Here is a 15,017-nt window from a genome sequence, read left to right on the forward strand (position 1 = left end):
AGCTAGGTCTCTGGCCCGAACAGCAGTGGCACCCAGAAGGCTTGTGTTTTGCGGTGTTTTTTGGCGTTTTGTATCAAGTGAACCTAAGCACTACCCCATAAATGGGTGTCCCAATGGAGCTCAGACATCTGCATGTGTCTATGTCTCACTGCCCTTTTATTTTTTCTCTAATATGTCAGTAGGGATTCCTACTGACTGTGCCAACTGCGTTTTATCTTTTGAATTTCTACAAGGACTTGGAAAAAAACTTGTGAAACTGCTGTTCATGCTGGGTGATTGCTCCTGCCACTGTGGCTGATCTTGGTTGTTGAGTTTCTTTGCTCCTTGTTGTGCATGGTTATATTGATCCCATTTTGCTGCAGAGAAGATACCAGATGGTCCTTGCTGCCTCCCAAGGATACCCTGGCACAACGATGTGAAGTTTGTCTTGTTGTGAAAGTGAGAGATTTTATTGATAAACAGTCTGAGCAGTTGCATCAGAGAGGGGAAGCCCTTTATTGCTGCGTTGTGCTGCTTTCAGCTGGATCTAAATGATCTTATATGAAATGTGTAGCTGACAGCAACTGTACTTCAGCGCCATGATATTTGGACAATATGTGACGGGAGTGACTAGTGTGCAGAGGTGGTGAAAGATAAACTCTGGCCTTTGCAGTTTCCCCATTCTGGTAGTGGGGTGGGGGATGGAAGATGGTCCTCCCCACGCCAAAGGTTCCTCCACTGTTAGTGCATCCCTCCTGGTGTTTGCTGGCCCCAGCTGCAGCTCACTGGTCGCCTTGGAAACTGCTGCTCGTCAGCCAATCGCACCCGGCCAGCCACAGCCGTTTGGAAATGTCACCCAAAGAGCTGCCAATTAAATGAGTGCGGGTAATTTGGGAGGAAGGACTGTGTGTAGGCGTCCCCGTGGCGTGTGCTCCCTGATCAAACAGTTGCCTTTTAAAGAGCATGCTGGAGCGCACAGGCCAGTGGAACCCAGGGATGGTGAGGGTGCGGAATATTTTGCTTTGGGAAGTGGTCAATGAGAAGAAAATGCGATAACTGTCACCCCTACCCCATATATACACACATCCCAGGGGTGCATGCAGGTGGTTCATTGCTGTTGTCTGAAATCCTCACACAGTGTAGTTTGAACCTTGGCATTAGAACTAAGGTCCTGATAAGCTGCCTTTCCCCACCAGACTTTCCCTTGCCATTATGTCTGCTTTCAAATACCTGTGAGTGATCGTGCACTGTTACACTGTTCTGATCAAGAGTTTGTCATGTGTGGCAGTAGGAGAAAGAAGGCTTCTTGTTTTAATTTTTTGATGCCATTGGACTGAAGTGAATTTGTGTTTAAATCAGAGGAACAGTGCTGTAAATGTGTAACTGAAAGGGAATAGAAAGTGATGGGATCAGTCAGTCCTTGCTTCACTTTCCACTTTAGCGAAGGCCAAAGACATAAACAGACTTTACAAGTCACTGCAGGTTGGTTATTCCACAGGTGTTACGGGACCATAATAGATGACTGTAAATGGATCATCAGTGTATTCTCCTATGTCAGAGTGCAGGGTGGAATGCAGGACTAGTAGTAGGAACTCATAGGTTTTTATTCCTGTATTAGCAGTAAGCTGCCTATTACATGATTGCATTATGCAGAGATGAATTTCTCTCTGCAGTGGGAGCCAGTAAGCAAGCCTGCTTTTCAATGACTCAGAAATTAAGTTTATATTGGTAGTTCATGTTATGGTGTTGAAGGGTTTTTACCCCCCCCCCCCCCCCTCCTCTTAACTGAGCATGAAACATTTTTTTTTAATCTACTTTGAATAAGAAACTGCTGGTCCTCTTGCATGGCTTTTAATTTTTTTGTTAGCTGCTTCTCATTCAGTCATCTTTGGGTTACTGTTAACCCCTGATCCTGTGGTATTTTCAGGAAAACACAATATGCTGACAGCCGTGTGCTCCATGCACGGCTTTCCCCTTTTGTACCTCATTCATGTGCCTTGGAGCTGGTTCCACGCTCTTAAAGGGACAGTAGCAATTTAAATCGACACATGGGTGTAACTAGTGACATCATCCTAGAATTTTCCCTGGCCAGTGTGTCAGATGCAAGCAGTTGTTAGTTCAACTGTGCAATTATTCTCCTTACACTTGCCTTAATCATTGTGATGACACACATTGTTAAATAGCAGTGATATTTGGACTTTATTTTATAGAGATTCTGGAAAGTACTTTAAAATGGGGAAATGCAGATCTTGAAAGTAAACTTCAATGTTTTTATGACAAGTGTCAATCATTGTCAATTTTTTAATTTCAATATTCAACTGTTCACACATTGCTGTTGTCTTAATTCATTCACGTAGCTGATACTTTTGTCTAAAGCAGCTTACAGTTCTTCATTTATACACTAAGTTGCTGATAAAATTATTCACCCATTTATTTAACAAGATAATTTTTACTAGTGCTATTCTGGGTAAGTACCTTACTTAAAGGTACTACAGCACAAGCAGATATTTGAATCAAGACTTCTAAGTGCAAGATGACAGCTTTGATCATTGCAATACCTGCTATTTGAGGTACAGCCACTTGGTACAGTTAATCCACTTTCCATTATGAAGGGCAGTGGCACTATTGAGGAGGGGATTTACCCAAGATAAAGATTTGATTTACTAAGATTAGTATTTGTTCTTGATTGTTGGCACTTGATTTTAATTGGAGTAGTATGGCAGTACTGGAGAAGGTAATGCTTATGGTGGTATATGTCATGTGTCATTGCACAGGAAATTCTGGGAGAAGTTCATCTCCATCTGTCATGAGAACAGTAGCCTACATGGCATCACCTACCAGCAGATCAAGGCTCAGCTAGAAGCCCTGGAGCTGAAGAAGACCTATGTGCTCAACCCTCTGGCTCCTGAGTTTGTCCCACGGGCTCTTCGACCTCAGCCCCCTCCAGGCCCCACGAAGCAACAGCAGTCTCCACCTAAGGTAAGGCAGTCCAAGGAAGGGGTCAGTCCATACTCTATCTTCTGCATGGATTGACACTGTTAGCAGTCTCCAGATGCATTTTGTTGTTACTTTATGGGGTTAAACTCAAATCCTCCGACAATATTTGACTTCAGGTTGCAGTCCTGAGTCCCTCAGGCAGTAAATTACAGAACATAAATGAAGTTACTCCTAGTGTTTACATCCATGTTTTTAACAAGCCAAAGTTAAAATGGCTGTCTGCATAGTTCACTGTAAAGGTCAAGAAAAGCAGAGCAACTGTCAAACCTCAGTAACACACCCAGTGCTGTTCAGGTGTTAAAAAGATATCCTTTGACCATACTGTTTGCCACAGAGTACTCAGAATGTGTTCAGTGGATATCGCCATTGCTCTCTTTCCTCTGAAATTAATTTCAGCATGGGCAGCATGATATGAGATTTTATATGTGCTTCTCTGTATGAATAATGCAGAGGAGCACACGCAAACATATCGCTTCTTCGTCTGTGGGCTTGCAATGCTTCTCCCCTGAACACTTTGTAAACACAAGGGGAATTTTAGCAAACAAACACAAGCAGAGTCACAACACTTTACTGCCATAGAAACCAGTCACAGCAAGTATCAGCATTTAAATTTTTTTGCAACATGACCTTTGAAATTTATCCCTTTTTCGTGTGAATGATGACACTGCCTAATGTTCATAGTATCTAGAACTGAAAGGGTGAAACTTTTAGTGAAACAAGCTACAGGCTTGCTAGGTTCTTCATCCAGGATCTTTTGTAAACACTTAGCTGGTCAAAGGATGCATTTTGGAGTACCTCTGGCATTGACTAATCTGCAGAGAATACAAGGGTGGAAATAATGCAGTGCAACAGCTTTCAGAAACTTCACCTAGGGCTGTATATGCTGACAGAGTGCCGTCACTCATCATCAGTTATTCTGATGCCATCTGCTGCAATGATATCCATATGAGCTGACCAGGCACTTGCAGCAAAGGGCTGACTTGATGTGCTGCGGTCACAGAGTTGTGGGTTGTGTGATGCGAAGCTGCTTAACGTCATCACAAAGTACTGTGGACGGTGCTTAAACATAGTTTGAAGGGTTTCACAGTCATTAACTGCTCTGAATGGGATAGGCCAGTCTTGTTTCTTTTTTCAGAAGGCCATGACCTTTAAGCCATTCTATTGGATTTTTAAAACGTTCAGTAGCAGTAAAAAGTTAAGAGTATACCTGTTGAAACCAGACATGCCTACACCACAACACACAAAAATGACATCTTTGAGGAGCAGAAGTGAAGTTGTCCTCTGTGTTTGTTATGCCCAAAGCTTTTCCGCACACTTGCAGGAAACACATGGTTTCTTGCATGAACAAAATAGTGGAGCTAACTCTCTAAACATCTCAATTAATCTCTGAAATCATGTTGTGCATTCAGAGGATAATCTGTCTTCCTACTACAGTCGTGTAGTGGGAGGGTTTCAAAGGGGAAAATGTCAAATTAAATGGGTATCTGGTAAATACTGTCAGAAAGAGACAACCATGTCTTTGATCAGAGAAGAACTCCAAAGTGAATATTGTAAACTTGAACCCTTGTTTTATTAAGACTGTTTGATTTGGTTGCAGGAGCAGAATGCCTTCCTTGTTCTACTTACGGCTGCTTCTGAAGGCAAAGTACCGTATTTTTCCTCAGGGTACTTTGCATAAGCAATTATTTCTGCCCCCTTCTGGTTAGGACTTGAGTTTGTCTGGTGCAAGAGAGAAAATTGACATTTTTGACAAAAACAAGGGGGCTTATTTTTTTTTGCTTTGTTTCATATCGCTAATTGTAAAAACAGCTATTGAACCAAGGGGTTTTGTATTGTTTTCTGTTTGTAGCATAACAGCCATGGTTTAAAATTGATAAAACCATTGTTGTTCTCCAGCATTTACTCAGTATGTCAGGCCATCATATGGGTTGCAGCTGTAAGCTGCTGTCAGGAAGACTTCCAAAAATGTTTTGTTTTTCTCACTAAGAGTTTGCTTTGTTTCTGTATTTGAAAAAAGCACTTGCCTGCTTTAACAAGATTTGCTAGTCAGTGCGTTTGGGGATAGGTGAGATGTTGAGGTGGGATGGGGGGTGTATCTTTCCTCCAGCCAGTCCTCATTAATTGCTCCCTGCAGGAAAAAGTCATGGCAGATTTCGCAGTGTGACTTCCTGCCTCCTCCACCTGCACAAGGTATCGAGCCGCTTTTAAGACAAGCTGAGAGAAGGGCTGTTGGGTGGAAACAATCATTTTTCTTCCAGCTTTTATGTACGGTGGTACTATGCTTCAGCTTTCGATGTGCCGGTGTGAGGAGCAGGGTGTTTATAGCAAGGGTTCTGCTTATTATCTTAACCAGTGTACACTCATTGTGTATGTAGTGTGCGCTTTGTGTCCATCATATTTTTAGTGTGTGCCCCTCTACAAAGCCATAAGTCAACCTGAACAATGACAAGCCTGACACAATCACGTAAACAAGCCCCTGTAAACACAGGAAGAACATGTGAACTGCACAGACTGAGTTAGATTTGAATGCACATCTGGACCCATAGCCAAGGAGATGTGACACACTGTACCATGCTGTCCTATAGAATGGCCTTCATCCTTTTTATATTGAAATAGGGCAGTTTCTTGACATCTGTATACCTGTAAGATCCTGTGCTTTCAGCAAAACAAAACACTTGATAAGTTTCAGGGCAAAACAAAATAATTAGTATTGCATTGCATTTCTGTTGAAACGTTGAAAGTAATTAATGTTTTGTGCTTTTTAGTACAATCTAAAATGAATTCGTTATCAACTATTTGACTAATGTTCTTGAAGTAAATGTGGTTTGTGGAAAGTTTTCCAAAAAAGTTTATAAGTATTAATGGATGAAAGCAGTGGAATATTACAAATAGAACTTTTTTCCCTGAGTATTCTGTCTAACATCTGTTCATTCAAAATCTTGGCTAATGTTTGTTAGAGTGGTTCGGCATGTCAGCCTACCAAGATATTTTCTAATTTGCACACTTATCTTGGTCTAATATAACTAAATATTTTACAGTCTCAAGCACATTTTCACTCTGTTCCTAGATGTCAGTTTTTTTTAATTTGCACTATTAAAAACTGGTAGCATAGTGCTTAGAGTTGCTGCCTTTCGGATCTGAGGGTTGCATATTTGAATTCCGCCAACTGCTGTAGTTCCATTGAGCAATGTACTTGTCCTAAATTAGTCCTTTAAAAATTATCCAGCCTGATAAATGGATTAATAATTGTAGGTAGCTCACATTGTAAGTTGCTTTGGAGAGAAAACATCAGTTAAATGTAAATGAACGGTAACTGGCACTGATGACAAAGGCTTTGAATTCTCCACGGATTGTAACCATATGCAGAGTGACCAAACATAAACATTGGAAAACAGCCTTGGGTGAAACGGTCAAATATATGCAAATATGTCTTCAAATTAACTTATTACTGTGCCATTGGCCTCCACTTGATTGATTTCACGCTCATTAAGTCAAAACTAAATGCTGATCTCATTAGAGGGATTAAGAGTGTATGTATTCACACTGTAAATCACAAAATGCAGTGTGTCGTGCTGTGGCTCAGGAGAGATTAAACCAATCCTTTGGACTGTGTGCCTCTGAAATAAGGTCTTTGTAGACCAGAAGACAAAGAATACATTTCTCCTTTATTTTTTTCCCCTTTCCTTCTCTGAGAGAAAAAGTAAAAGAATGAAGATTTCTAATACAGTGTCTTTCAACGGATCCTCTAGCCGATTTAAAAAAAAAAAAAAAAAAAAATTAGAATTTTTATGAGACATAAATGGCAATTAAGCCATTTACAAGAAAGAAGGAATCAGTGGAGAATATAAATGGATATTATCAGGATGAACAGATTAATACTCATCTGTGCTCTAAATCGTGTTGATTGGGTTATGGAGCAATTCCTAATCTCCAAGAAATCTGTATCTTCCCATGTCTTGTCCCCCCCCCCCCCCCCCCCCCCCCCCAAACCCCCGTCCACCACACCCAGAAATGTTCCAGACTGACACTGTGTACTGTGTGAATAACAGTTTTCACTAATGTGTTTTGCCAGCCGTGACGTTTGTGTTAAGGCGAGTGAAGGCGCCCTGTAAAGCAGGCTCTACATAGCACTTAACCATCCAATTCGTCGCATGCATGCCAGGTGCTAACACTGGTGTTGATCACAGCTTCTGTACAGGATGGCGGTTACTTCCGTACACCAGAGTCCTTCATGTGTCTCCAAACTTTGTAAAGACTGCATTTCAGGTCCTGACCGTTGCTTGACCTCTTTCAGGAAACTGTTAGCCCTGCTCTTGTAACCATGGCAATGATTGGGGTGGTGCATTTAGGAATATGCTGTTTGTCCCTTAGTAGCGGTAGTGGCATTGTACTCATTTTACTAAAGGGTTGCTGTGATGTCGTTCTTCTTCCAGGGTAAAGGGCAACATGCAGGCCAAGCGGAGCACTTTCAACCGGACGGATTCGGTGAGTTGTTTCATCACCCAGCCGGCTCTGTGTGTTCCTGGGCTTGCTAAACCACGTGGAAGTACCTTTGATTTAAGTTTTAGAGGAACACTGGGTACAAAGTACCTTCAGTATTTTCAAAGTAAATGCAAAGGATGTGGGCCTCCTTGCAATGTATGTCGTCACTCCTCTACCATCCTTTTGAAGCCATTGACCCTTTAATGGGGAAACGGGTGAAAGAGCTGCTAAGATCAAGAGTGCACTTCTCCATGGGAATTTGTTTTATAATGTGTTAATTTTATTTCACAATAACGTGCATAAATTCCCTATTAGACAGCTGCACACATTCAAAGGGCTTAAGTAGCATTCTCTTCAAGAAGAGTATCATGTACTGATTTAGTTTTTGCACTGTGTCGCACAGCAATATATTTTGGTTCTCTTAGCACATTTAATTTTAGGCATTTAAAGTATTTTTTGGTTTAATTGTAAGTTAAGCAAATATCATTTGCCCCTGAAGCAGCACTTTGTGGGCAGACCTGTCTTTGTGTATCCAGTCATCCCAGGGCCTCCTTACAGAGGAGCATATTGATGATGAGGTTTGGTTCTCCTGACCCAGGAGTGCTAACACAGTCCACCCTGAATCAGACTCGACATCTATTAAACATTTATTTTCCTTCCCACTGTAGTTCAGCCCAACCCAGCTGTGCTGATGGGAAATCCCATTCGTGCTTTCACTCCACCCCTGGGAGGCAACCCTGCCATGGGCAAATCTCCCAGCCCAGTCCAGAGGATAGACCCTCACACAGGGGCCAGCATCTTGTACGTGCCAGCAGTCTATGGAGGAAACATGGTTATGCCCATGCCTTTACCTGTAAGTGTGGCCTTTTTATCCTGTCTCAGTCATTCCCAGTTCTGGTCCTGATTACAATCTAGGTACCACAGTCCCCACCCCCCCCAGCTCAGCTATTACAGTGGTCTCATTGGATGCGTTTATTGATTAAATCACAAGCGATTCAAATTGTTACGTGTGGAATTGAAAATGGTTCTTATGCAACACATATTAAAGATTACTGGTTACAATAAAGATGAATACTGTTGAAGGTGGTTTACTGCTAATGAAACATTCTCTTTATATTACTTAGTTTGCACTGATCATAAATAAAGGATTAATTCAAATTGTGTAATTGATCAACCCTAAAAGATTTGGTAACATTATCAGTGCAAGATACAGTGAGAGTGATTGGAATAAATCATGGGCGGTACGGTGGCACAGTGAGTAACACTGCTGTCTCAATGCCTGGGTGGTGTGAGAGGACATGGGTTTGATCCTCGCTCAGTCTGTGTGGAGTTTGCATGTTCTCCCCGTGTCTGCGTGGATTTACTCTGGGTGCTCCGGTTTCCTCCCACAGTCCAAAGACATGCTGTTCAGGTTCACCCGTAGTGTGTGAGTGACAGAGTGTGTTCCACTGATGTATGGATGAGTGACCCATTGTAAGTAGTGTATCTAGCAGTGTAAGTCACCTTGGTGAAAAAGGTGTGTGGGCTGATAACACTGCATATAGTTCACTGGAAGTCACTTTGGAGAAAAGTGTCTGCTAAATGAATAAATGTAAATGGTATGGGGAGAAAATGCATCTTTTCACCCTTGTTTGAATTCTCAGCACACACACAGGATGAGGGTTAAGAACTGCTAGCCTGGGCTTTTGCAGATGTGAAGCCTTTTTCACACATCACACCCTGTACCTTGTGCCATGTGCAGCTTCCCTGGGCGGGGTACCAGAACCGCTTCGCCTTGGATCCACGCATTATGAGCCACCAGGCGGCAGTAGCCTATAGCATGCTGCAGACTCACAACCGCGGATCACCTGTGCCCTATGGGGTTAGCCACCCCTCATCCCTGTGCCTGTGTCCACAGCCCAGTCCTGACAAGGAGCTGCAGCCTGACATTTGTAGAAATGGTAGGGCAGTGTCACACACACAATGATAAGAATCCCATTGGTACTAAAGGAAGTTGTCCAGACTTTAATTATTATTTCACTATTTCAGGGAAAGTAGATGGCACTGTAAAGCTAGACCAGAACCGGCTGCAGACAGCAGAAAGGAAAGCTTCAGATATGAAAGAGAAACAGGTGCTGCCTTGTTTTATCTTTGATTTCTTCTATTTCATCATATATGTGATGTCTGCAGGAAAGGTTTTGTTTTAAAAAATGTGCTGTTATTTTTATTACTTTTCGGTCCTCTTTAATTGATCTTATTTATTCTCTATATATGTGCTCCCCTCAGGGAGAATCGGATCCAGGTCCAAACAGAAGCCCAGATTCCCAAGATGGTTTGAGCTTCTCAAACATCCGTCTTCACCGCAGGGACAACATCAGTCAGAGACCCCTGAACTTCCACCTGGCGCCCCCCAGCAGTGCTTTCCCCCCCCACCCCAATAGCAGGCAGTTTCCACACCAGTACCCCTTGCCCCGCCTGCCCTACAGGGTCCCACAGCAGCCCTCTCAGAGTGGTTTGCTCCCCCAACACCCTGGCCATGTGCACCATCTCCCAGCTCAACCACCACATCAGCAGCAACAACTGTCACCTGCTTTTCCTGTGGCCCACGGCCCATCATTCTTCAACACTGTAGTTCCCCACCGGGGCCTGCGCTCCCCAAGCCCAGAGACTCTTCCAGAGGAGGTGAACAGCTCCCTGAGGCCTGCCCCCCCACAACTGGGCCCCCTGTCCCACCAGTCAACCGCACAGCAGTCTGGTCACATCAGCAACTTTGGTGAAGAAAATCAGGAGGCTGTTGTGGGAGAAGGCATTGGTATGTACTGCGCTTCGCCTTCTTGAATTCTGTTGATGAAATCTTTGTGCATATCCATGTACTCTTGTATGGGTCACCTGTTTAACAGTGCACATAGGTATTGCTACTCAAAATCCCCACAATGCCATGACAAAGTACCCCCTTCTAAATTTCCTCTCTTAATGGTGAGTACACAGAAGGTTTTTAGGTCTTCAACCAAGATCTAATATTAGATAAAAGGCACTTGAGTGAACACTATTAAGTATTTCACTTATTTAATGGACAAAGTTATCCAACACAACTGGCACAGTGTGAAAAAGTGACTGAATGTCCTTTGTATATCCTCTCTTATATCAACTCAAAGCACAAGTAGTTGGCAACACTGAATGAAGCAAGCCCTGCTTAATATAAATGTCACTTATTTTGACCCTTGCCATCGGAGTTGGAGTGACATTTGGCAGTTAGAGATTCAACAGGCAGTTTATGGCACTATCAAAGGAAATTCCTGAGGAAGTTTTTTAAAAAAAAGTTTATATCTATTACTCTGAAAAGGATTGTAAAGCCATATTTAATGCTCTGGGACTCCAGTGAACCACAGCTTAATCTCCAAATGGAGAACACTTGGGACAGTAGTCAGTTTTCATAGGATTGGCAAGTCTGCCAAAATTTTTCCAAGAGCGCAGTATAAAATTGTACAGGAAGTCACAAAGGAGTCTCAAACTCCCAGAGAATTCCAGGTTTCTCTTGCCTCAGCTAAAGTCAGAAAAACCCTGGGCAAAAATGGGCTTCATGGGGGAGTGGCAAGGTAGAAACCACAACTAATCAAGAGAAACTTCAATGCTGGTCTCTCATTTGTTAAGGAGCACCTAGATGTTCCCAAGCCTTTTAGGACAATGTTTGATGGACAGATGAGTCAAAAGTTGAAGTTATGTATCAAAAAATTCTTAAGAAGAATGTACAATTATCTGTGAGCTGGGTCATTCAGGAAAATGCTGATCCACGGCACAAAAGTAAATCCGTATCAGAATGGCTGAAAATAAGCGAAATTAGAGTTTTGGAGTAGCCAAGCCAAAATCCAGACCCAAACTCAATAGAGATGCTGTGGCAGGACGGACTGGTACTGAATTTCAGAAAATGCTTAGTAGCAGTCATTGCAGCTAAAGGTGGCTCAACCAGTTAAGTGTAAGGGGACAATTTCTTTTCCTCAGTGCTTGTTGGTGGTGAGTAACTGTGCTCATTAAATAAATCAAAGTCCAAAAAAGTTACTTGTTCACTTTATATTATATTAGATTTTGGTTAAAGTCCTGAAAACTTCGATTGTCAAAAAGCTTTGTAATAGTAGAGGAAATCAGGAAGGAGGCAAATTCTTTTTTGCAGCACTTTGTGCTCCACATCCATGTGATGGCAAGCTTTGGTGAGAGTGAGTTGGCATGATAAGGCTGTGTGTGAGGTCTGCATGGCTTCCTGACTAAAAGGTTGTCTTCACTCTCAGATGGGCAAGGGCAGACATCTCTGGAGGCCCTGGCCCAGCAGGCACGACTCAACCACTGGAGTGAGCACAACCACTTCCTCCCAAGCGGAATGCCCTTCCCCCTGCTTGCCCAGCCTGGACTGCGCTTCCCCCCACAGCTGTTACGCACTGGGGCCTGGCGGTTGGGCACAGGAGCAGATGACGAGGCAGGATCCTCCTTCCCTAGGTACCCACCGACTGGCCAACAGAGCCTACCATGAAAGACCTTAGTGCACACATCAGTTTAATGTTGTATCTGTGTGAGTCCTCTGAGTTGTGTCCTAAGTAAAGGTTTGACAGACAGCATGGATTTTTTTCTCTTTGGGAGGTTTCCTGATCTGCTGCGAGAGATGGGCAGTCAGGAACAGGCTGAGCACAGGGAGCCCACAGAGATGCCACCCCCCCAGTCACGGCTGCTGCAGTACCGGCAGGTGCAGCCCCGCAGCCCTGGGGACCTCCCCTCTCCCTCCACCGGCGCCGGCCACGGCGGGCCGTTCCCGGGGCCGTATGCAGATGCCAGCCAGGAGCTGGAGATGCTCAACAACCAGGCTTTCCAGCAGGTCCAGTACAACCCCTCCTTTACCCACCCGCCCGGGCACTCCACCCCTCCCCCGGTGAAGTACCTTCTCTCAGAGGGCCAGTGGACTCATGCTGGCCTGCCCCAGAACCATGTGCTAGGCCAGAGCTTCCCCTTCAACCTGTCCATCATGGGTCACCGGCAGGAGCAGGTGCACTTGATGCAGTTGCAACAACAGCAGAAGCCACAGCAGCAGGCCCAGCCCCCGGCACCAGAGCCTTATCATCCCCTCTCTCCCCGGACCGTGAACGCCAACCCCCTTCATGGCCTAGAAGAGGTGAGGCTGAATGCCATATCCATTTCCTGAAGCACAGTGGGATGGGTACTTACACAGTTACATACTGGCTGGAATGTGGTGTACCGAATCATTTACAATAAGCTTGTGTGTCAGCGATCAAGTCATTCCCTTCAGGTTAACAAAACCAGATTTAGTGAGATTCTTCCGGGTGGCACGGTGGCACAGCAAGTAGTGCTGCCATCTCAGTGCCTGGATGTGTGATAACGTGGGTTCGATCCCTGCTCAGGCTGTGTGGAGTTCGCATGTTCTCCCTGTGTCTGCGTGGGTTTTCTCCAGGTGCTCCGGTTTCCTCCCACAATCCAAGGACATGCTGTTCGGGTTCTTCCGTAGTGTGTGAGTGACACAGAGAGTGTGTTCCACTGATGTATGGATGAGTGACCCATTGTAAGTAGTGTATCTAGCAGTGTAAGTCACCTTGGTGAAAAAGGTGTGTGAGCTGATAACACTATGTAGAGTTTGCTGGAAGTCACTTTGGAGAAAAGTGTCTACTAAATATGTAAATGTATCCTTGTGGGTTTGTAGAAGAGTTATGGGTGAGCAAGATTTGGTGGTGGGTTGTATAGTTATCAAAGAAAGAAGACCATTTGTAGTTTTATTCCTCATCACCTATAATCATATGAGTGCAAGGAATCCAAGAGTACCCAAGCGAATGCAGGTGCAACCTGCAAAGTGTCCTTAACCTTTTTCCTGTAAGGAACAACTTTGGTTATGGGCTAAAACGGGCTTTGTTTTCATGTGGTGCTCTCATATAATGAGAAAAGAAAAGCATCTGACTGTTCTTTTGAAGACAGCGCATGTGTCAAACTTAAGTGCAATGCAATAACAGTTTGAATGATGGAGGAGGGTGCAAGGAGGCATACAGTGGTTAAGGGAACACTTTAAATGCTATGGGTAGCTATACAAAAATGAACCTCCTGCTGTGTTTATGAGAAGGACGAGGAGATTAACGTGTTGTGCTGTGATCTTCTGTTGTGTTTGCTCATGTGGAAGCAGGGCCACGCTGGTTTAGAACTCATTCTGTCAGGTGTGCTGGCAGATTTACATTAAAACGAAGGCAGGGGGAATTAATGAATGAATATATTAGATGGAATTTCCAGATGGACGAGTCAGAATTCAAGACAGCGCAGAGAAGGCTAAGCCTGAGAGCCTGAGTCAAATTGTTGATGATTACCACTGGTTTTTGTCACTTGTTTTTCAATTTTTTCAACCGGTTTTTAAAAATCAGCAGATGAACATACCAGATAATTTGAGGATCATTACTTTGTTGTTTCTAAGCATCTCACACAAATAGTAGTGGTTTGTAAAGAAATGTCTGTGCAGAGTTCAAGTGAATTCTGTAGCAGTGTATAAGTCACAGTAAACTGACAGCAACAGGGCATTTGCTGCTACCTGGAATTTTAAATGTTGACCTTTCAGGGTATAGTGGTTTATTTTGTTGCAAAATACGTACGTGGGAATGTCCAGTTGGCTCAGAAGCTACTCTTGCTAAATAAGCAAGGAAAGATGAGAATGACTGATGAAAATTATGTACCTTTTACAATATTTGCACTTCTTGTACATAGGTATTTTACACGGTGGCCCATACAGTGAGCTAACAAACATCTAAAATCTGCTTCAACAAAAAAGTCTCATGAAAAGCAAGGTTAAATTTGTGGTTTTGTATGTAGTTAGTCATAAAATTAGGTGGCAAGTTGTTCTTTTTTTTGTCTTTTTGTTAGACTGTTACTTAGTGACCTACAGTATTTTGACTGCTTTTAGGAAAGTACTTATCACTAATGTTTAATAATGTTCCCCCTATTTCAACAAAACAGATTGACTAAGCCTTTCAATGGCTTCCAGTCTTGTAGTTTTTCTTATAATAAGGATACAAAATTTCATGAATTGACTAAATTATAAATGCACTATTTCCTTTTCTTTACACTCTGAAATCACCTTTTAATTATAAATGTTGTGTTTCATGTGTTGTGGTGCTTTTTGGTTTATGTTAGATTTAGTTCTTCATGACCTACCTTTCCAGCAGACCACAGACATAACTTATATTGAAGGTGATCTCGGTGTTTAACATAATACCCTTTTCCATGAGACTTCTGTGAAGGTGCTCTTGAGAGCAGGTCTCTGTGTAGAGGGTGTGTTTGTGGGACTGAGCGCCTTGGTCTCATATATGAGGAGGGAGCCATTGAAATGTATTCCACCTCATAGGAGGGCTCTGCATCAGAATGTCTGTGCATGTTGTCTTGGTGTGTGTGTGTCAAAGGGCCCTGGCTATGGCAACCAGATGTGCCTGCTTCCCGAAGAGCCAGATATCTTCACAGAAAAATCTGTTGGACATGATGTGAAATTTCTGTTTGTTCCACACTGCCATTCCACTCTTTTCCTCCGTGTTTGTAGGGTTTTGTTTCTTCAT

General features: G+C 43.3%; 1 protein-coding gene across 2 annotated transcripts in view; it reads left to right on the forward strand.

Annotated features, from left to right (window-relative positions):
* The window catches only part of helz (helicase with zinc finger), a 52,508-nt gene that overhangs the window by 32,113 nt on the left and 5,378 nt on the right, over window positions 1-15,017 (forward strand). For both annotated transcript variants that reach the window (XM_018761528.2, XM_029246776.1), the window contains 8 exons: window positions 2,754-2,958; window positions 7,410-7,461; window positions 8,127-8,311; window positions 9,200-9,398; window positions 9,487-9,569; window positions 9,724-10,249; window positions 11,721-11,925; window positions 12,067-12,592. In XM_018761528.2, coding sequence (XP_018617044.2) covers window positions 2,754-2,958; window positions 7,410-7,461; window positions 8,127-8,311; window positions 9,200-9,398; window positions 9,487-9,569; window positions 9,724-10,249; window positions 11,721-11,925; window positions 12,067-12,592 — 1,981 coding nt within the window. The remainder of the gene's footprint in view (window positions 1-2,753; window positions 2,959-7,409; window positions 7,462-8,126; window positions 8,312-9,199; window positions 9,399-9,486; window positions 9,570-9,723; window positions 10,250-11,720; window positions 11,926-12,066; window positions 12,593-15,017) is intronic.

The sequence above is a fragment of the Scleropages formosus genome, chromosome 20, assembly GCF_900964775.1.
Source record: "Scleropages formosus chromosome 20, fSclFor1.1, whole genome shotgun sequence".
Lineage (NCBI taxonomy): Eukaryota > Metazoa > Chordata > Actinopteri > Osteoglossiformes > Osteoglossidae > Scleropages > Scleropages formosus.